At 50.4% G+C, this 22,956-nt stretch overlaps 1 protein-coding gene across 1 annotated transcript in view; it reads left to right on the top strand.

Annotated features, from left to right (window-relative positions):
• LOC104393388 (protein CEPU-1) overlaps positions 1–22,956 on the top strand; it is a 133,295-nt gene that overhangs the window by 67,304 nt on the left and 43,035 nt on the right. The window contains exon 2 of the mRNA XM_010002876.1: positions 20,698–20,930. Coding sequence (XP_010001178.1) covers positions 20,698–20,930 — 233 coding nt within the window. The remainder of the gene's footprint in view (positions 1–20,697; positions 20,931–22,956) is intronic.

Here is a 22,956-nt window from a genome sequence, read left to right on the forward strand (position 1 = left end):
ATTTTTGATGCATCCCAGGATACAGGATTCCAGATCTTGATTGATTTTTTTATCCTGGGATTTTTATATATATATATAATTATTATTTTTTTTCTTCCATGTGTTCAACCACTAAACCCACCAATTCTTGACACAACTCTACTGGCAATGCAACATCTTTTGTCTTCTCAGCAGCACTGCTGCACTGTAGTTGAATTAACACCAGTACCTGGTGTCCTACAACTTCAGGTATTAATTTCCCCACTGCTCATCTCTGGACGGATCATGAGGAGGTGACGTCAAGAGCCTCGCGGATGGTGGGGAAAATATGATGTCCAGGTTTAATTGGCAATGATTGTTTTGTCTTCTGTACAAAAGCAGCAAATCCCCAGAAGCTGGTGTGGAGCACAGCTGTTTATGGGGAACAGGAGCTGCTGCTTATCTCCTTGTAGCAACCTGTCTCCAGGAGATCACGGCTTAATTAACTCGCGTGTTATCGAGAGTGAAATTGTACAGACATTGTTAGGGGGGAAAAAAAATAAAGAAAGAATAAAAAAATAAAAATAGCAAGAGATAAAGTGAGAAGGAAGGAGGTGACCTGGGAGCCAAGTGGAGTGAACTCTTACAGAGAGCCGAGGCACGTGGCTGACGGCGGCTGGAGGCAGTGGGTGAATTGGTGCGTGATGGATGAGCTGGGATGCTGGGAAGGGGAGAACCATTCCCTGGACCTGTGTGAGGGTACAGAGCAGTGATGAGCTTGCCCAAAAATGCCACTGAGAGTTTCCACCACAGGGGGTTTGTCCTGCTCACTGGTTCAGGGCCTGCAGTGCATGGCTGGGGGCTGCAGCCCCCTGGGCTTGTGCAGGCTGTTTGGAGGGGCAGCACCCTGGGCTGCAAGTCCTGGCCTCTCTACCCCAAGGATTTGGAGATGGGAAACACCCCTCAAGATCCCTGGAACAGATCCATGATCTTCTGTTGGAGCAGTGTGCACAGACTGAACAGCTACTGGCCATCAGTGGGAGGGGAGAACTGAGTCCTTCCCAAAGATCTTTTCTCTGGGCAAAGCTGAGTCGTAGAATCATAAAATGGTTTGGGGTGGAAGGGACCTTCAAGATCACCCAGATCCAGCCCCCTGCATGGGCAGGGACACCTCCCACCAGCCCAGGCTGCTCCAAGCCCCATCCAACCTGCCCTTCAACACTGCCAGGGATGGGGCAGCCACAGCTTCCCTGGGCAACCTGGGCCAGGCTCTCACCACCCTCACACTCCAGAATTTCCTCCTCATGTCTCACCTACATCTCCTCTCTTTCAGTTTAAAACTGATTCCCTTCATCTGGAGAGAGTCCTGGCCCAATCCAAAGGTTAAGAGGCTGGGTCAGACAGCCTTATCTCAGGCTTTCAGTCTGTCCCAAGCGTGGGGTCAGGCTGCCATGCAGGTGCCTCCTCTTTCTCCCCAACAGTTCACCCTAGAACTGGCCTGGCACCTTGCAGCAGGCAGGGCAGGCAGGGAGGCAGGGCAGGCAGGGAGGCAGGAGAGGAGCTTGGCACTGAGCCTGGCCCCCCGGGCTGCCCGCAGGCAGCAGCCGGTGCGATGGAGCCGGCAGTGGGGAAGCAAACTCTGCTCCAACCCCTCTCCCTCCTCGGGGTCTGGCTGCAGCACTCAGATCTTCCCAGGGTTGTCACGGGAAGGATTGCTGAAGGAAATTGCAAAACAGCATTTCAGCAAGGGATGCAGAGGCAGACACATGCAGAGGGGAATTTGACAACCTTTCCCATCCGTCGCTCAAAGTGCTCCGCAGATCAAAGCCAGAGAGACAATAATACATTTTGATCTAAGAACATTAATTTGTATCCAGAGCATTTTAATAAATAATTTTTAAAAGTACAGCTCAGCCCTGTCATCTCAAGCCAATTCCCTTTAATATCCAGCCCTTTGACTGACAGATTTTTAACACCATGATTAACATGTATGGCTCTTAAAAGCCTCTGCCGGTATCTCAAACCTTCCCTGCATTATGGCATCTTCTCTTCCCTCCTCCTAACTCCCTTTCTCCATATTGTTATTCCATTTGTAGTTGTTTATTGTGCCTGCTGAGACAGATTAAAGGCAGGAAGGAGCCTGAGAGTTGTTCTTAGGGGCTCCTGTGTGGTGTGGAGTAAGCACAGCAAAGCTCATGGCTTCAAAACCCAGAGCCTCCCTTTTCAAACCATGTGTCTGAAGAGTGGAGGTGGTTTCTGAAGTGTTTTATTGTTGCTTTGTTGGGTCTTTCTCGTTTGATTTGGGTTTTTTTTGTGGGATTTTTATTTTTTCTTTAAGGAGTAGAGAGAGGAGCAACAAGGGTTTCTTTTTCTTGTATAACTAACTGTGTATGACTGAGAGCTGGGAATTAAAAGGAAAATAGGAGAGGTTATGAAATACTTGGTCATATTGTATGGTTTGGCAGTGCTGAGAAGTATCCTCATGTGTTATTGCATGGAACAAAGCTGTGAGTGCTCCATCTGAGGATGAAAGCAGGTCCAGCAGAAGGCAAACACAGCGCAGTCCCCTTATTTCCTCTTCTAAGTCTTCAAGTGGGATGTAAATTGTATCTACTGCAGGCGTGCTTAGATCTTAGTCTCCTTCCTCCAGCAGAAATTACCGGTGAGTGGTGGCAAGGTTTGCCAGTTCCCATTGGTGTGTGTGAGCTGATTCACAGAAGGAGCACAATTTTGTTTTCCAAAGCCACCGAAGTGTGAGCGAGGGGGAGTCAGACCTTGTCCAGGGAAACGGAGAAGCCAAATGTTTTCTTCTGCTGATTTTGTTCCACTTCATTGTTGGCTACGGCTGGGCCCAAAGCAAAATCCCAGCTTGGAACAAAAACCTGAAAGCTGAACCTGCTCCCAGGCTGCAGTTGCTGCTTATCTCAGCCATGATAGGAATCAGACTTGGGAACCTGCTTCTCTCTCGTTGCAGCTCCTGACCTTTGGAGCATCATTGCCCTGCCCTGTGGAGGTGTAAGCCTCGGGGGCATTCATCTGCCTCTAAAATCTCTGAGCATTTCTGTGCTGGAAGACTAACACTTAATGCTGTGCAGTGAGCTGTGTATAACTAACAACCTTGCTGGGTACCTGGGAGCTGGGCAGGCATTATCCTTCCCCTTGTGCCACGAGATGAAAATCCAGGCAAGAACCAGCAAGGCTTTTTGGCCAAGGAATGCTGAGCCCTGCTTTCCCATTCCAGACATGCTTGTTCAGACCCACATGATGGAAGTGGGGAGGGAGCTGGAGCTGGCAGGCACTGATTCAGGGTGCCCTCCTGCACCCCACAGCCATGCCTTGTGCATGCAGGGGGTGAGAGATGCTCAGGCTCCCCAAATCCCTGGTGAGCACCAGGGATGCTGTGCTTACAGTGCTGACAGTGCAGCACAGGTCAATACATGAAAGCTCAGCACTGCCTTCTCCCCACTCCTAAGCACAGAGGAGCTGGTTTGGAGTGCAAAGACCCCACTCTGCCTCGGGGAGCCCACACCTCATGCAATGCAAATTTGCAGAAGATGGGAGCAAAGCACTTGCTCCCACTCATTATTCCAACCCTGGCACCAGCTGCTTTGGGGGGACAGGGACACTGCCTGTCCCCTGGCCGTGGTGTCCCATGTGCTGCAGCATCCTGCCAGCTGACAGCTCTGACAGGATGATGGGCTTTGGCACCTTCCCTTTGCCAGCTTGGAGCTGGCCCGTGACATGCCTGCCAGGTCTGTGGGGGCTCACAAGGAGGTTTAGGGCTTGTGCCTGCCTTATTGTTGGCACTTGCCTCCTCTTCTTGCTGCTGCAGTGGTATTTCTCATGGCTGGCTTGCATGGGGGTGGTTATTCTGCAGGCTCCAGAAGTTGGTGTCAAGTTAAAGTGCTGCAATTTGTCTGCAGAGTGAGGTGAAAATCCTTCCCCTCCTCTCTACTTTTCGTGTTCAAGATTGAATTTAGTTGCTGGGTTTGGTGGCTGCTTCACAGGAGTCAGCTGTGGTTCCTTGCAGTCTTTTGTTTTCAGGTGGCCTTTTTGGAGAGAAATAATAACATCCAGAGAGGGATGAGGGGCAGCTCTGCTTTGTAAAGCCTCTCTTCCCTTTCTTTCTGAGTGCCTGCAAAATGTCAGGTGTCCTTTGCCTGCATCCTAAGTGCCCTCACTTATCCAGGTACTTTGGGAGTGAATCCGTGTACTCGCAGTTAGGCTGAGCGTGAGGCTGGATGCCCCTTTCTCACTGCTTGCTCTGTGCCAGCATGGAGCCCTTGGAAAATGGGACTTTTAAGCCTACAAGGAGTTATCTGAGATTGCAGATTGCAAAAATTGGCAATTTTTTAGGCAGTAACCAAACAACCAATTTGGAAAGTTGAACAGGACAAGGAAAGTTCAGGCTGCTCTGTAATGTCAAGGTGAGCAAGGCGATGGCATTTACGTCGGAGCTATCTGGGACTCAGGATCTGGGATTAGTGTCAGCTCTCATGTGGCAAACTAAATTAGGAATGCAGAGGCTGTCTCTGTTTGTGAGACAGGGTTGTTAGGCGCTTCAGGTACTGTCATTCTTATTTAAGGATATATTTAAGGATTAACAGTAAGAAGTCCAGCATTAGCAGGAGAGAAATGAGTGTTAGTGAGCTTAGGCTTGGAGGGCTTATTTTTGATCATCATCATGTGAGCTGCTTTAGGACAGATGAGCTCCAAGATGGAGGGGGAGATTCTTGTAGTTTGGGAGGAAAAGAAAACCTTTTGCAAGTTTAAATAGAGATCAGAACTTAGCAACAATGACGCCTGCACGGGTAAAGCTGCAGCGCCGGTGCCTGCGCCGGGCTGAGGATCTGGCTCACAGCATCCAGCCTATTTTTAGCCTCCTTTTAATATTTTTTTTTTTTCCTTTTTCATCTCACAGAATATGTACCATCAAACAATGTCCACAGATTTCTTTGTTCTTTGAAATCATTCCGTGGTTTTAATTGGCAACCTTTCTGGTTCTCCTTGATCACAGTTGACTGCAAGTAGGTTACACTCGCGATGCTCGCTGGCTCAGGCTGGTGCAGAGAAGTTGCCTCCTGATGCTGCTCCCTTTAGCTGGGTGCAGGCACTGAGGTGTTCTTGCTGCCAAACATTTCCTTACATGTAAACTCCACGTTTCACTTTCCCTGGCTTTGATATCTGCTGCCCACAAGCACTAGCACTGGTGAAAAGCTGTTGAAGATTCACAGCTCGGCACATCTCAAGATTCAAAAGGCTCTTCTGAAGAGATAAATGGGTGCAAAGGGCTTTTCCTCTGTGTGATGAATTTAGTCAGTTCTGATGGCTGAGGGGCACAAAGAGGAAGTTATAACTGTGTCCCTCCCTGACATACAGGAAAGCTGGGGAGGGACTTGGGACAAGAGCTTGTAGTGAGAGGACAACGGGGAAGGGATGAAAACTGGAAGAGGGAGATTGAGGTGAGACATGAGGAGGGAATTGTGGAGTGTGAGGGTGGTGAGAGCCTGGCCCAGGTTGCCCAGGGAAGCTGTGGCTGCCCCATCCCTGGCAGTGTTGAAGGGCAGGTTGGATGGGGCTTGGAGCAGCCTGGGCTGGTGGGAGGTGTCCCTGCCCACGCAGGGGGCTGGATGAGATGATCTTTAGGGTCCCTTCCAACCCAAATTATTCTATGATTCTATGCTCTCACCTCTATTTAAGGAGTAGCTAAAAATGTACCTCCAGCACTCCTCTCTGAAGTTTTCACAATTATTTTCTAGTTGGATTTCTAATTATATTTCTAAATATCATAACTGTCAGGTCCAGCTTGTCAACTGAGTTGAGTCTGGGCATGCTGTGGGGTGGGGCCCATGCAGCTCTGGCTCCTCGGGTGGAAGAGGAGAGGGTGGCCAGGCTGGAATCAGGAGACAGAAGGTGAAAGGGTGCCCAGTTTTGTGGTAAGAGCTGGTGCCAGCCCCCACAGCCCACACAGTGGATGTGTCCATTGCTTAACCGAGCTGGACAACTAGTGAGTCTCCATTACTTATGCGCTTCCTGAAGCTGAAACAATTGCTATTATCCCATACAATATTGCATGACCTACATTTTTCACTTGAAAGCCTCCAGCTAATAATTAGTTTGAATTTCCATTTATAAATAAACACATTAATATTCTGGGTTTTAAAACAGGGGAAGAAAGTGAGACTCTCCATAGGTGAAATCCCCACCTCTCCCTACTGGTCTCTGCTGTCCCACTGTTCCTCCAAATCTGGGGGAAGGAAGGAAGGATGGAAGGATGGAGTGGATTTGCTGAGCTGGGCAAAGGAGGAAGGTTTGGATGTAATGAGACCACTGGGTATTTTGCTGGAAAACTACAGGAGCCTCAGTGCTTGGGAGATTTGGGCCATCTGGATAAACAGGGTCGTGCTCCACGTTGGCAGGGACGAGGCGGCGCGGGGCGACGAGGCAGCTTGGCCTCACCAAAGGAGCTGGGCAGAGCAGCGGATCGGTGCACAAAAGCACCCAGCAGAAGGCATGGCCCTTCCCTTCCCCAGCTCTCCTGGCACGGTTGGCATTTCCACCCCTTCTCCTCCATCCATCTGCCTGCCCAGCCACATCCAAAGGAGCGGGAGGAAACCTTGGCCTTGGGTCAGCGCCTGGGACTTGGCACGGGTGGGCTCGTTAGTCAGGAAGCAGGTCAGGTGTTAATTAGCAGTCGAGGGGAAGAAAACCATGGCTTGGGGAGATCTTTCCCTTAGAGGAGGGAGCTCTCAGCTCTGGGAGGTAGATGTGGGACACAAGTGGTGGTGGAGAACTGGGATTCTGTCCACAGTGGTGGGCACAGTGTGATGCAGCGACAGCAGCTTTCCCTGAAGGGCTGTGGTGGTCTTGGGGATGGAAGCACCTCCTGGTCTGCCTTTGTCCATGTGCCTCAGGGCTTTCTGGTATTGGAGGTAGAAAATGCAGAAAGCTGTCACGGCCATAATGTTTATACAAAATCCCAGTGTCCTCATTCAGTCATTCCATGTCCAAGTTTCCCCCTGTATTTCGACTGGGCCTCTTGTCTCCTTTTTTTCCTGGTGTGATACTGTGTGTGTAGGTTTTTGAGTTTGTTTGGTGCTTGCTTTTTTTTTTGCTTTTAAGAGAAAGAGCAAATTGTAAAACTGTCAAAGCTGCATCTCTTAGGACATGCATCCTTTCCCTGGTCCAGGTGGTCCCATCCTACCCAGTACATACCCACATCCCTCCTCCTCTTGCACTCAGTGACCGGTGCAACTTTGGTTTGGATCATTTGAGTGTGTTTTTATAGACAGAACTTGCAACAGGAGTGGCTGCACATGGGATTTGATCTAAATCTGATGGGGATAAAAAGAAATCATAAAAGCCTGCCCTTCTGCTAAATACAAAACTCCCTCAACACACCTCACTGTCCACTACAGCACCACGTGGGTAATTGGCATTCTGCTCCCAGCTGCTGCTCTGTGTTTGCCTCCAAGCAAGACAATTCCTGGCCTTTGTCATTTTCTTTATGGCCAAAAAAAAGAAATAATAAAAAAATCCCATCAAACTTAATAGGGAGGAGGCTGGTAGGATTCCCTGGAAATGAGTGTGAAATCCAATAGAAAAGGGGAAACAATGAGGTGCCCCCAGTGGGACCCTCCTGGCGGGTTTCTCTGTGCTGTGGGAAGGTTTTCATTCTCCTGCTTGTCCAGAAGGTGTTATCCTACACGATGCCACTTCAGGTGCTATTTTTGTTCAGGGAAAATGTCAAATCCTTTATTGGAACTTAGTGACTTGTTGTCTTGGTAATTTCTTGCAGAAACAGGATCTATAAAAATCCCTGATTTGCTTGGCACTAGGCTCTTCTTGTCTATTTTGGAGGTAAATATTTTTGAGAATCGGGGGAAAAAATAAATGGGAGCTGCATTAATAGGGACACAAGAGGTGTAATTTCTCCCCAGAATGGCTCTTGTAGGCACAGATGTGAGCAGGGAAGTAGATTTGTGCACTTAAATTTATGATGCTGGCTCAGTGTCCTTTGAATAGGAGTCTTTGTATGCTTAGATCATATCTGACCCATTCTTTCTTCATGCACAGTTTCCAAACCTGAAGCCCAGCTCTCTGGGAGCTGGAAATCCAGGAAAGACTGGGATTTTATTCCTTTTGCATTGAGGGTGGCAGGAGGAGGAGCAGGGGCTGGTTTGGGGGTGCTTTTGCCATCCTTCAGGCTCCTATTTGACTGCTTAAAATGCATTTTAAGCATGATGGAAGGGAAAAGCCAGGCAGGAGCCACATGGCCCTTCCTGGGAGAGGGGGAGATGATGAGCAATGTCTCTCCAATCACAACAAGATCCCTAGAGTCCAAAAGGAGCAAGGCTTGGGCACGAAAGCCTGAGCTGCCCTAATAAAACATTTACTGGGGTTTGGAGGCATGGCACATACATATTAAACAATCAAAGTTTCCAGGCCTTCGGAGGAGCTGGCTGCTAATCTAATGCTACCCCTGGGCTTTGCTCACTCTGCATGAGAGCAAATGGTCACTCTGTTTGCCTGGTTAAAAGGTCTCCAAGTTATCCTGGCTGGTCACAGGTCAGAAAGCAACAGGATCTGGCCTCTGAACTTAGGAGGGTGGGTTAGGGGTGGAGGATGGATTGGTCTCCATCTCAAGTCCTCTGCTTCAGGCTCTCTCCTTTCTGCTCTGGTCTCTCCCCCTTCTCAACTTCTTCTTGCTCTTCCCCTCCCTAAATTCCTGTCCTGCATCACATTCCTGGCTCAAAAAGAGTCCTGCTGACGTTTTAGATCCCAGCCTCAATTGCAAAGCACTGCCAGTGAATTAAAACCAAAGCAAAGGGGGGGGAATGAATGAATAAATAAATAAACTGGTCCCACCCTCTTTGGGTTTATAAACTGAGCACACTCGAGCTGGAAGGTGCTGAGGAGGAAAAGGAAAACACAAAGCCCCCAGGGTGCTGTTTTTCAAAGCAATGCAGCCCTTTATTTGACTGCTTACACTTGTTTTGGCTATGCAGGGAAGTGAGCAGGTAAAAAGCCTGCAAGGGCTGCTCTTCCCGAGGTGCTGGGCTCCCTCAGGCAGCTGCTGGTGCTGAGTGGGCTCAGCCCCTCTGCAAACCACCAGCTCTCCCATCAGCTGCTGGTTTTGCAGAGCAAATACTTCACCTACTGATTCTTACTGCTCCGGTGGTTTGGGACTGATGGGTTTGGCTTTCCACTTGGTTACAGAATCTTCCCTGCTTCTTGAGAGTCTCCCATGTCTTTCATGTAATTCCTTAACTACTTTCCATTTACTGATGGTCTCTTTCTTTTAAGGTACTTGAATCTGTTTGATCATCAACAAATTTCTTTTTCTTTTCCTCTGATTAAAAATTAAATCTGGGCACTTTTTGAAGGCTCCTTCCCCACCCTCCTTTCTCTTTCTCCTTCTGTGCTCAGTGGGGAGTCAGCCCTTTTCTGGGAAAATAAAATAAATAAAAATTAGATTTCAAAGTGTGAACTCTTAAAAGGAAGAAGAGGATGAGGAGAAGAGAAAAAAAAATATAAAAAATCCACCACCATATATTCTTACAGATGTGACATCAAAATGGAAAACTATAAAGGCCATGTTTTCAAAGGCTCCTACAGGGACTGAGTTGGTTCAGTGGGAAGCAGGCAACCAAAGTCTCTCCTGGTGCTTTGAAAATATGTCCCCGAGCCACCAAAACCCTCTTGTTTTAGCTGGAGTGTGGATGCTGCTGTGTGAACTGCAATCAGCTGCACGGGGAGCAGAGGGTGCTGTGGCCACTGGTGAAAAGTGGGTGGTGGGGGATGGTCTTGGGGCTGGAGATTGGGTGTTGGTGCTACCAGTATCTTCTGTGTCCTTGTGTCACCTTGGCATCTGCAGCCATGTCTGCCAGCAGGGGCATCTCCTTCCTTGCTCACTGCAAAGGAGCTTTTGGGAAGAGAGTGTGGTGGGTGGGAGACAGAGGGGGAAAAGAGCATGATGAGTCCATGAGGATGGGATGCTACCTGGGGCAGGACGGGCAAGCTGTGGGATGTCAGCTCCTTCTGTATCTCAGTGCTGGCTGCCATCATTTAGGGTGTGGGGATAGACAGCAGGAGCTGCTGGCCTTGCTGAAAGCTGCCCATGGCTGGGGGCTGCACTGGGGCAGGGCTGAGGCAGGGAGTGACTCTGGTTTCCCACCCAGCCTTGGGAAAAACACTGTGCCTTCATCCTCGGGATGCCATGTGGCCACTGGAGCAGCAGGCTGGGCTCTGGGGCTGCTCTCACAGCTGAGCAGCATCTGGGCAGTGGCAGATGTGTTAGCAACACACTGTTACCCAGGTAACTGCCTCTTCTCCCTTGAATCTTGATTATTTGGTTTCTCAACATATACCCCATGAGGCCCAGTGACTTATTTCATCCCCTCCAAACCCACAGCAGCTTAGCAGACAGGAAGCTGCTCTGCATCCCATCCTGCAGCCTCCCAGCCCAGCTCCCTCCCACCCCAAAGGGCATTTTACCTCCTGGGTTACTACCTGGGTACAGTTGAGGCTGAGACTTCACATCTATATGGAGGTGGAGATCTCATCCACTGTGCTGGGACCCATTGAACAAGATACTGGGGGGCTTGGAGCAGCTGAGATGTTCCCCAGGGGTCTCATCCAGCCTATCGATGGTGGTGAAGGGCCCAGCATGCTGGTGGCAGTGCTGTAGGTTCAGGGTGGCACCTGGAGGCAAAGGACTCCAGCAGCAGCAGTTGAATTGCATTTGTTGAGATAAAGGGAGTTCCCAAATACCTGTGAAACCTCTTGGCTATCCCAGTTTGAAGGAAACCCTCCCCAGTTCCAGGCAGGGGGCTCTCATGGGAGCAGAAGGCTAGGGGACATGGAATGATGGTTCTGACCAATTTTTTTCCTGTTGCTTTATCATCTTCAGCATCTTTCTTGAGTTCTTCTCAGCACAAACTCCTTCCCCTATGATGTTTTTTCTGACAAAACTATCTCATCAGCCTCATTCCATCATTTCCATAGGTGCTTGTGGAGTATCCTGGCTGGCTGATGTGGGACACGAATGTCTGGGGTTGCCCTGCTGCCACCCACGGTGCTTTCAGCAATGCCATAGACAACTGCCTGATGCAATTGATTAAATATTTGGGGGAGGAGGAGCTGCAATTAATCTCTGCTTGTCTTGCTTGCTTGTTGTTGTCTTCCTGACTGCTAAACTGCTCGTGTGGAGGGAGAGGTGGAGGTACCTTTCCCTGGTGTGGATGCACCAGGAAACCTTTTGCTTCTGAAATGCTCATCCACATAGTTGCCCAATGTATTTCTGGTGGGTGGCACAAGGAGGGGGCTTTCTTGGATTGTAGCTGGTGGAGCGTGGGCTTTGGGGTGGGCTTGAGCCCAGTACTGTGCTGAGATCTTGGGGCTGGTTGTGTCGCCGTGCGTCGGTCCCTCGCTCCTGCTCCGTCTGCCTCTGCGTCACCTTGGATTAATTACAGTACAATGCAATATACATTTATATGGTGTCTGCACAAGTGTCTCGGGGCCCTTTGCAATCTGAAAAATCTAATTAAGGTGCAGCTTCCAACATGAATGCTTATCACTGCAATGTGTACAGCGAGACAGAGGCGACCTGCCTCCCCGGCTGAACCAGGAGCTGAATCCACAGCCTCGTGGCATTATTAATTACTCAAAGCTTGGTGTCCAAGACACCAATCGATACCATGGGCTTGGCTGGATGGGAAGCTTCAAAAGATGATGAGGGAGCAGAAGATAAGCATCAGCTAGAAACTGGTGGAGGCTGTTCTTGGCCCAGGAGAAGGAGGAGTTGCTTTAGAGACACGTGCAGTAGCAGCACGTGTTGATCAGCATCTTTGACGCTGGAAGGTCGTTTGCTTGATGCAGAAAGACACCAGCCAGACTGAAGTTTGACCTGGGAAAGGTCCTGCCTTGGGGACCAGGCTGGTGGTGGGCACAGCATCATGCTGCAGGGTTTGCTGCAAAACTTGGTTGGCCTTTTTAGTTGGTCTCATGAGTGGCACCAGCTGTTGGGAAGGCTGGGGAGGGAGGGAGGGATCACCACAAGTGCAATGAAAGCTTAAATAACTGGGGGAAAAGGGAAAGGAAATGTGAAGTGGCCCTTTAAATATGAGCCTCCAGAGCCTGGAGCCCAACTAGCGTTCCCTCAAGTATTCAAATGAGATTGCAGCATCAGATTGGTATGCATTAGGCTGGTCTCAATGAAAATTAACATGTAATTGCTTCAAATGAAGTAAGTGAGGAGGTAATCTGTTCTTAAATTGGATTCGCAGGATTTTGTGGTACCATAATGCAGCTGTGAAATGAAATATATTTTAAGGATGATGTCCTCAAGGGGAGAGGGAAAGAAAAGGGGGGTCTGTACTGGGAAGGGTGCTTTCCCTCCCTCCCTCTCTTGTTTTTGGTCTCATTAGTGCCATTTTATAAACAAAGAGAGGGCATTTGTGCAAGTGGCATGGCTGGGGAGGGTCCCATTGCTTTTGGCTCCATCATCTTTCCTTTCTTGATGTCCCTCCTGTCTCTCCCGTTCCCTGGTTCTCTGTTTTCCTTGCTGCACCAGTGTTCCTCTGGCACCTTCTCTCAAGGACAAATCCACATTCCATTGTGATGGGATGCTTGAACTCTGTTCATGTGCCAAGCAACCTTCTGGTTTTGTGACAGGGAAAGTTCTGGCCATGTGATGAGGGTTGAGTGTCCATATCTTTGTAGCTGCTTGTTAAGGAGCTGATTTCCGTAAGGAGATAGATGTTGGAGGAAGAGAAGAAATTACATTCTTGTCTTGGTCACTTGGGACCTTGGATGGGGAAACCTTCTCTTCTGCTGCAGGGGAAGGTCTTCTCCCATCCCCCAGGGACTCTGCAAGGCCTGGGGATTTGTCCCCTAAAGCTTGGGAAGTCCTGCTCCTCTCATGCAGTCTGGTGTAGCTTGGACCACCTCTATCTTAATTTGAAGGTTTTGCTTGTTGTCCTGGTTCTGTCCATCTCTGCCCATCTGCCAGCAGAAGTGAGATGAGCTTGGGTGTTGTGGTGAAACTGCACCTAGGAACGTGCAGGAGAGCTGGCGTAGGAAGGTCGTGTGGTAACTTGCAGTTATTCTCAAGCTACAAATATCTAGAGATATAAACAGCAGATACTTGCTGTAGGTGGCTGCAGCTGACCAGCTGGGCAGGTTCTCTCGTCTCCCCAGCACAGCCCAGTGTTACAGTGTCCTGGGCTACTGGAGAGCTCTGCCAGTGCCTTGAAAACCTGATCCATGATCTTGCGCTCCTGATTTCCCCGTGTTGTCCCTCTCAGTGCCCTCCAGTTTACAGCACTTCTCGCTCTCCCCCCCTGCTTCTCCTGTCCTGCTGCCTCCTGGCTCACAGCATCCTCCAGAATCCATCTCCCTCCTCCTTCTCTTTCCTGGCAGGGACTGCTCACCCCTCACCGTTCCTGTTTTGTGCCTCAACTTCTAAGGAAAAGCCACTTCAGTGATAATTCCCCACTTGTAGTCAGTTAAGTGCATCACTTCCCTTGGAATACGTTTTCAGTGCAGTTAAGCTCAGCAGCCCCTCACCTGAGTGCTCAGAGAAACAGGCTCCTTTGCAGGCTGTCGGGGTGGTTGGTGTTGCTTTATTCCTGGGCCAATAGTGTCAACTGCACAAAGCAGAGCCAGGATTTCTTGGGGGGACACAGCTCACAATTGAGTGAGTTCAGGGGAGCTGCTGGGATTGGAGCTTGGAGGAACTTCCCTGCTGGGCTGGAGAATGGAAAAGGAGCTGCCAGGGAAGAGGGGGAGAAGGATGGGGAGTTGGGGTGTCTGGAGTGGCTCAGCCTGGGGCTTGTGGGTGGCAAAGGAGTATTTTTCTAGGGAAGAAGTGCATAGCAAGCAGGGATCTCAACAGGGTTTTGGAGGCAGAGGGAGGAGACTTCTCTACACCTCCTCAGATGAGGAGACCTTAGTTGACAGGGTTTGAACTGCTCTGTGATGCTTGTGGGGAGGGAATGAGATGATTATGGAGTTGTTATCTTCTTGTGGAGTTTCTCACACCTCCTTTTAGAGTCGAGCTTCTCAAGTGTGCAGGCAGCTGCCAGAGCCTGGACCTGGCCTGGCGTGGTGTCCTTCCTGCAGAAGGGAGGACCCTTTTGTAGGCTACTGTTGAAGGGCTGCCTTTTGCCCGGGGCTATTTGCCTGCTGGCACCCAGGAGCCCTCTGAATAGTTACTCAGCTTTTGGGAAGTTGAAAAAGGAGAAAACCAAGAGGAATAAAAAAAATCCCTGGATCCCAACACTGCAGCAGCTCCCTGGGGGGTGATATTTCATTAGTAAACCGGACGTGTCCCTGCACAGCTGCCTACGGGTGGGTTGATGCTGGTCCTCACCCTCATTCCCTGGTGCTGTTAGAGCTTCTGGAGGGCACCCAAGCTGGGCCAGGAGCCCCCTCCGGGGTCAGCTGGAGGGGTGGGAGCCCAGGGTAGGGACACGTTTCCTCTTCACAAGGTCTGGGAGTGGCTGCTCTCATTGATGTTTTGTGGCACGCTCCGAGCGGAGATGGAAGATGCTGTGGATCCGTGGAGTCCTGTTGTTAGCAGAGACAATAGGAGGATAAATAGAAGGCTGGATGAGCTGAGCAGGGGACTTGGAAAGGTGCTAGTGCACTGCTGCATTGCAGAGAGAGAAAGACTTTTCCAGACAAGCCACCCCTGCCTGCTGCATCACGACCTGCCTGCTTTGCACCAGTGCTCAGTGCTGGGGTCTCCCGGGACCAGAGGGGTGTTGGGTGCTCCCGTGACTCCTGGCTGCTCCATACCTGGTCAGCAGGCTGCAGAGGGGGAGCTCCGTCTCTTTTTGCAGCTCTTCATTCCTGCCCAGTCCAGTTCCCTCCTGTTTCTTTGGCATTTGCCAATAAACTCAGCTCAGGGAGCATACTGGGAGTTGTTTGCAGCTCTGCAAATCCCGGGCAACGAACCAAGGCGAATCTTTCCGAGCCCAGTATATTATTATTAATATAATTAGTGTGACTCATTTGCATGTATAAACTTCCAGTTGAGGAGATCAGGTACTTTACAAACATGCGTTAACTCACCCTCCCTGGAAAGAAGGTGCCAAATCCCTTTAAAGCCTTGCAGAGGGCAGACATGAAGGGCAGGGACTTGCAAAGAACTTGCTGCAGGTTGGGAAAGGCAGGACCTCCCAGACCAGAGCCCTGACTCCCTCTGCAACAACCAAGACCCCAAGCAGGGAAGAGAGGGGGAAGCACAAAGGGGTTTTATTTTCCACTTCCGAGTGCTGCTTTAGACCAGCTCAGCAGGATTTTGAAGAGGCACCAAGGCAGCAGCTGATCTGAGGGCATCTCCTCACCTCACAGCCTTTGGAGATGCTCTTGCTGCTGCGCAGGGTGGGGTGGTGGGTCAGCACCAGCCTGAGCAGGGCCCCCCCTGTTCTGCCAGACCCTGCTGCTGAGTTAATCACTGGGTCAGCTCCTGCCTGGCAGGCAACAGGTTCCCCAGGCAGGGAAACTGTTTCTTGGCTGTGACAGCCATGCTGTGCTGTGAAGAAATCCTGGGGCTGTGACTGTGGTGGTGTCTGAGCTTGTGGGATGCCCTCCAGCTGAGTTGGCACTTCAGGGTAAGGATGGCTGGGGTGGTCCTGAGGTGCAGGTGAGGATGGACATGCCAAGAACCCCACCACTGTGTCATCCTCACAGGCCTGCATGGGGATGAGCCTTAAGCCCATTAGAGCCACCTGCGTGAGCTATTGGGGCATCCAGCAGGCCAGGATCAAACCTATGGACCTTTTTAATCCCCTAGTCCATCTGCCACCAGGAATGTCCCCTGCATGGAGCCTCTGAGCTGCATGGGTTTCTTGAGCTGAGCCACACAAGCTGGATGGACCAAGATGGGTGTTCCTGCTGCTGCCCCACTGGCAGTGAGTGGGTGCACAAAAGTGAGCAGATGCTGTAAATCCTGCTGAGGAAGGGCTGGGTTGGTAGAAACGTGTGACTTAACCCTGTACAGCAGATAGCAGGGAGGGGGAAACCAGACTTGATTGTGGCAATGAGGGTTTTGGCTTAATATTTATTAGTAAAAAAGCTTCTAGACCACCTTTTGCATGATAGCCATGCCTCATGCCACCCATAGGGTGTACATCCCAGCCTTCCAGAGTCAGGGGCAGCACATGTCCCCATGAGCAGGGACAATCTGACACCAGCTTTCCCTTCACCCAGGAATTGATGGCCAAACTTCTGTTGCCACCAGAGCAGAAACATCATAGGCAAGTCTACGAGAGCAGTGGGACCGTGTTTGAATGGGATTGAGTTGTTCACAGCCTGGCCTTTAATTAATCCTAATAAATAACAATAAAATGTGATAATCACAGAAATAAATCTGAGATGTGAAGCTTCTGCCTCCGGCAGCCGTCTAGTTTAGTTGATCATTTATAGCACGGCTGGTGGTGCAGAGGCTGGAAGGTGCTGCCTGGGATGTGAGATGCTGGGGCCAAGACAGGGTTGGAGTAGCTCTTCTCCTTGCCTAGCCTCAGTGGGAGGCTTTTGCCCCTTTTTTTAAACTACCCTCCCAGCTAGTTCCTGCAAACAAATTGATTTCCAGCTTGGTCTAGCCTGTAGCAGAGACAAAATGCTGCTGGTGTGGAATGGATTGCTTCAAAATCCAGAGGTGTCTGGGAACTGCTGAGCTAGGCTGGGAAGAAAAACAGAAGACATCTAGGGATGCTTGATGGTGGGTTGGTGTCGTGGTGTGTTAAACACCATCTGATAGCCTGGATTTGGGAAGGGGGTTTCCTTAGGGTGGGCACGCAGTGGAAATTAGGTGATGGTGGCAGAAGTGGGCCCAGGGAAGTGTCAAGCTTGCTCATGGCCCCAAGCTGGACCACCAAGTCTGCTGGGGTGAACCAGGCTTAGCCCCATTCCTGCCTCCCTGTGAAGGAGCTTGTACCCTGATAATTGCACTTAAAGCAGCAGTCGGGTTGGTAATTTTGCTGAGCTCTTTTCAGTTCTAATTAACATTATTCATTTCTTGTGTGTCCTGCTGGGTTGAGACAATCTGTGCTCTCCAGCCCAGCCCTCTGGAACACCAGCGATCTGTGTAAGAGGCAACAAAAAAAGTGTTGTGTGCCAATTGCTACACTTCAGTAATTAAAACCCTCCTTCCCCCAACTGCTGGGCCACCTCCTCTCCCGTCATTTTCTGTGTGGAAACTGGTGAAAGCAAAGAGTGAAATTCAGGAGAGCATGTCCTTGCTGGCATGGACCATCTGTGCCTACACCAAAAAGGCAGGGAAGGACCTGGGGCTGGATGAGGCACGGGTGGGATCAGTGGTCAGGGTGTTCAGCTTTGGCACCCTGTTGCTTATTTATTCCTGATTCTTGATTGCAGTGGCTGCAGTTGGGTTGTGGGCTCTGTGGGGACAGGTCTGTGTCTGCAAAGGAGCTTGCCCAGGGAGTGTGGGATGAGGACAGGAGTTGGGAGGTTGGGCTGAGCAGGGAAGATGTACACACACAGCTCTCACTTCTGATCGGTGCATGCAACGGTCTTAAAATGCCCAAACTCCATCAGTCGTGGTCATGTGGAGGTGCCCTCAGTGGCAGCACAGAGCAGAGGCTTTGGTGCAGTGTGAGGAGCTACATCTCCCTGCAAAGCATCCCCAGGATGAGGCAGCAATGATGTGATAGCAGCATTTGCACCTACAGGAGGAGAAACCCTGAGGCTCAGGACTTGGGATAGAGAAAGCAGAGAGAGGGAGTGGAATAATCTTTTCCGTGTGCTGTTTTTCATCTTCCTGGAGGAGAAGACCTTGCCTTCCAAGCAGAAACACAACAAGGATTAAGGATCATGAGAGAGAAAATTACCTCATCTGTGCTTAATTTTTTTTACATCATCTTTTTTGGAGGAAAGAGCTGTTTTCCAGCATCCCAAGGACCTCTCTCTCCCCTCCCTCTTTGGCACATCGTGGCATGAGAGGGTGGGCGAGAGGCTCCAGTGAGGTGGAGGAGGCATCTCTGGGCTTTGGTGTGTGCCAGGAACAGGGTGAGAAGAGGGAAGCTGCAGGCTTGGCTTTGCTCTCCACCTGTGCTTGGAGCCTGGGCTCCTGACCAAAGCCAAAGGCTTTCTGCTCGGCTGCCTGTGTGTGGGAGAGGAGGGGTTCCCATCTCTGCTCTGGGCTTGTGGAGACAGGAGCTGCTGGAGGAGGGAAGCAGGAGCAGATGGAGAGGCTGGAAGAGCATCAGGTCACTGCAGTGAGCCTCAGCCACGGGGACCCCAACCAGTGCTTGTGTGAGGAGGAGCAGGGTTGGCAGGGTGGCTGGAAGGAGCGTAGGCAGGAGCACAGCCCTCCATCCCTTCAATAACCCACCCTCGCCAGGGGTCAGTGTGTGACTGCTGGGAGCTTTTTCTGGGCTTATTATGTATATAGGTTGGCTCGGGAGCTTTAAGAGGCAGGGAAGAAAATAAAATAACAACTTGCTGATCCCAGGGACAGAGGAAGCATGTCTAGGTGATAAGAAGAGATTGTGACCGGGTTCTGTGAAGGGCAAAAGCACTTATTTCACTGCTGCCTCATGCGTTACCTGAGCCCCGTTGCTTTTCAAAAGCACTTAAATGCCCATATGATAGAGGGAATGCTTGGCTTACACACTCTCTGGCCCCATTATTATCCAGGGATCTCCAAGCCAATGCGTTTCACAAAACTGGTGTGGAGGAGAGAGGAAATAGGTATTTTTAGTTTGGCTTGCTTAGAGGTCCTTAGGGATAATCTCCGCAGAAGGGACCAGTCTGAGAAATTCAAGCCACATCTGGCTCCTCATGGTTCCTCATCTCCTCACTGTGGCTCTGGAGGTGAGGATGGAAAGGCCTGTGGTGGTGCAGACGTGCTGCTCACTGCAACCCAGCAAGTTTCATGGCATCTTAATGGGCAGGCCAGGGCCAAGCACCAAATATCCACCCATGTTTAATTCAGACCCCTTGGTTCCAAGCTACCAGTGCTGTGACAGAACGTGGGGTAATGGTTCTAAGCTGGAAGAGGGGAGATTTAAGTGAGATGTCAGGAGGAAATTCTGGGCTGTGAGGGTGGTGAGAGCCTGGCCCAGATTGCCCAGGGAAGCTGTGGCTGCCCCATCCCTGGCAGTGTTGAAGGGCAGGTTGGATGGGGCTTGGAGCAGCCTGGGCTGGTGGGAGGTGTCCCTGCCCGTGCAGGGGGGTGGATCTGGGTGATCTTGAAGGTCCCTTCCAACCCAAACCAGTCTATGATTCTATGATAGATGAGGTCCAGAGCATGATATACTAAAACCATCCCAAATTTTTGTTCAACTTGAGCAACTCAGCTTTCAGGTTTTGCTCAAGTTGTAATGCAGCTGAGAGCAGGAGCTGAGATCTTGGTGTTCAGCCCAGGCTGAATCTATTGCTTTTTTAATGTCGATAATAAAAATCTGCTCACATTTAATTTATTATTATCGTAATATCATTATGGAACAGCAGTAAAATTGTTTAATTTCTCGAATGTTTTTCACACCAGAGAAGGAGGATGGTGCAGGAGCTCGGGTACTTGCTTAGCAAATCAGCAGAGCAGTCCTTCCTGCAGACCCACCAGCAAGGAGACAGCTCACCCTGAGGAAGGACACAATCCCTGAAGTGTAGGGCAAAGTCCTCATGCCACAGCCACATCCATCCTTGCTGTGAACATCCCTGCTACCACAGCCTGGCGTGTAAAGCCCATTAAACCCCTCACAGTCATTAAGGTTACCCTGTGTGAGACCTCCCAGAGGCTGCCGTGCTCTTTTTCACTGCCTCCAAAGTTAATTTGCATCTCAGCCCCTGCAACAGTAATGAAGTGGACTGGGGAGGATATAAAGAGTGGATCTGAGGCTGAGTGGTTCAAGCCTTGCTTGGGGACATGGGAATGGAGGGTTACAGGGCTGATGGAGACCTTTGGGAGGAGCAAGAGTGGCTTCCACTACTGGGGACAGGAAAATAATCAACTTCAGGAGCTGTCTCTTCTAGGTTTGCACTAGGTTGTCTTTTAGGAGGGCTCAGGTTGTCAATGAGGCTGAGAAAAAGCTTCCTACCTCCAAAACATCACTTGAGAAGTGAAATACTTAGCTGGGGTGAGGTGCAGCCCTGCAGATGGGAAGGGAAGGAAGAGCTGACAGAGGGGACAAATGGTGGGAAGCTCAAGGTTGCTCTTTGGAGGTGTGTCATAGCTGGCTTTCTCCTGAGATACATTTTCCTTGCTCCCTTGTGAAGCAGAGTGAGCTGCTTTCCCAGCTCCACTTTGCATTTCTTTGCCTGCCTGTGGGAATATGAATGACTGTGGAGAGGAAGACAAGTGATGAGTTTGGGCAGGAGGCAGCAACCTGCATCCCCCCAGAGAAGTTGTTTTTGGACTCAGGATGGGGCCTTTGGCTCGGCTCTGGTTGTCTCTGAGTTTGTAAAGGAGCAAATGGGAACAGAAAGGTCCATCAGTGGTGGGTGACTCTGACCTCTCTGTGCCTTAAATCACTGTGAACTCTGGAGCAAATCTCTGGAGACACCAGTTTAGGTGGGTATTGCTACCCTGAGCACTGCAGGTGAAGTGCTGACATTGTCCTCTTTGGACACTGAAAGCACTTGTTTTCTGAAACTGCTGCTGTCAGCAAAGCTAAACATAGTGTGAGGGGAACCAGGAGGGGCTGGGGAAGGGAGGGCAGGGCAGCCAAGAGCCACACACTGATGGGTCACCTCTTCACCTCTCCCCAGGTGCTCCGTGGATAACCGAGTCACCCGAGTGGCCTGGCTGAACGGCAGCAGCATCCTCTATGCTGGCAATGACAAGTGGTGCTTGGACCCTCGGGTGGTGCTCCTGGCCAACACCAAAACCCAGTACAGCATCCAGATCCAGGATGTGGACGTGTATGATGAGGGCCCCTACACCTGCTCCGTGCAGACAGACAATCACCCCAAGACATCACGTGTCCATCTCATCGTGCAAGGTAAGAGGAAGGGAATTTGTAGAGGGGTTGGGCTCAGTGCTTTGTTTTCTGTTCCTCCCTTTTACCCTGCTGTCTTCTCCTCCCTTTGTTCCTTTTGCATCTAAGACAATTTGGTATAAAGTTTAGCAGTTTGAAGAGTCCCAGAGAAGCAGGACAGTGACCCAGGTGTGTGAAATCACATTTATCCAGCTTTCCAGGAGTTGGGATGAGGCTCTGTTACAGGCAGCTCTGCCTCCTGGAGCAGTCACTGGCAAACCCATGTTTGTTGTTGTTGTATTTTGATGAGGTTTTTTAGTTTTCTGTGCTGGAGGCAACACTTGAAGCAAAACTTGTGTTGGGGGAGAAGAGGGAGCTGGCAGATTTGTGTGCTTTGCGGGGGTGTGTGTGTGCCTAGCAACAATATGTGTTTGTGTGTTGAAACTCTCTACTTCTGGGAGGAGGAGGAGGAGGAGGAAGGCTGGCATGGGGCAGTGGAGCCTTGCCCAGGCTGTACAGTCCATGGGGTGCATACGTGCTCTCTGAACAGGTGTGCAAGTACATACGGGCTCTCAAGAGGGGACGTACAAGCATGATGGTCAATCAGATCAAGGTCAGGACAGCCCAGGGGGAGCTGGTGTGGTGGGACATATGGGGCTCGATGTGCTCTTAGGGACGCAGCCTTGGGGAAGATAAACGGAAAATTTCTAGTCCCTTCCTAGCAAGCTTTTTTTCCTCCTTCTGCTGTGATTTGGCCAGGAGCCCTCTTAGCATGACACACCAGGCTGAGTATTGGAATCTCGTCTCGGGCTAATTTTCGAATGCTGATGGGTGTATTGATTTGGAAACAAGCTGGGTTAAAAAGGCATTGGTCTTGTACACAGAGTCGGGTTGAGCTAATCTGCCGTCGATATGCCAGGCCTGAGCATTATTGACAGCCTAATGAATTGAAAGGGGGAAAAAAACCCAAACCCAGGGTTTTTTTTTCCCCCCCTCCCTCCCTTTCCATTTTCTCTTTCCTCTTGGAGCAATCAAACCAGCTAAACAGAGCCGGACTTTCTCCATCTCCATTAAGGGCAGCGAGCGAGCGGATGCGTTGCCAGCCGGGGTCCCTGCTGGTTATCTTGCAATCTGTTATTACCTGCCTGAGTTTCTTAAGCCAAAGTCGATCACCCACAAGTTGTGAAGTCACTATCAGGCTTTGGAATGAGGCAGGACAATTTCCATCAGTTCTTTTTCTGATTCCCATTTCCTGACCTAAATTTCCCGTATCGCCAGACATTCAGGTCCATCCCTCCTATGGTTTGCTCTATCATTAGGAGGACACGTTTGGGTGCTGGAGGAAAAAAAAAAGGTCATATCTTGACTCCTTACAGTTAAGTACTGGGGGATTCAGTGGTGGCCTCAGTCCTTTAAGTCCTGAACATCCTCCCTGCTGCCAGCAGAAATTCCGGCTCTCAGGAGTGGGGCCCCTAATTTCAAGAGCTCACCTTGGGTGGAAGAGAGCATAATGTGCAGCAATGGGACATGAAAGTGAATATCATGTCCAATTAAAGGGAAGCTTGCTTTAATGACCCTGATTAAAATTTGTCTGGGGTGCCAAGATTAACTCTCCTTGGAAAATGAGCCCAATAAATATGCAATTTGGTATAATCCTGCCCTAAAAGACATCCAGCTTGTGGGAAGCAGTGCTTACTCCTCCCTCCTAGGAAAGCAGGGTGTCTTGAGAGCCAGATTTCAGGGGTGTGCCATGGGCAGGGAGTGACTGTGGGACATCTTGCCCCTCCTGCAGCCTGATAGGAAAGAGGAGGAAAGAGGAGGATGGGAAGGGTCTCTCCCCTTTTAAACTGGGCTAGTCCTGGTGCAGCCAGAAAGAGGGAGGTGTGCAAGTTGCTCTAAGCAGGTCCTGACTTACCTCCTGCTCCAGAAGAGGGCCTGCGGGCACAGCTCTGGAGGCAGAAGTACTCCAGCCTCTCAGGATGCAATTAAATTGTGCCCCTGGGCAGGCTGCACTCTCCAAAGGGACTGGCTGGAGGGGGGAGCTCTTTCC

Source organism: Chaetura pelagica, unplaced genomic scaffold, assembly GCF_000747805.2.
Source record: "Chaetura pelagica isolate M959 unplaced genomic scaffold, ChaPel_1.0 scaffold38, whole genome shotgun sequence".
Classification (NCBI taxonomy): domain Eukaryota; kingdom Metazoa; phylum Chordata; class Aves; order Apodiformes; family Apodidae; genus Chaetura; species Chaetura pelagica.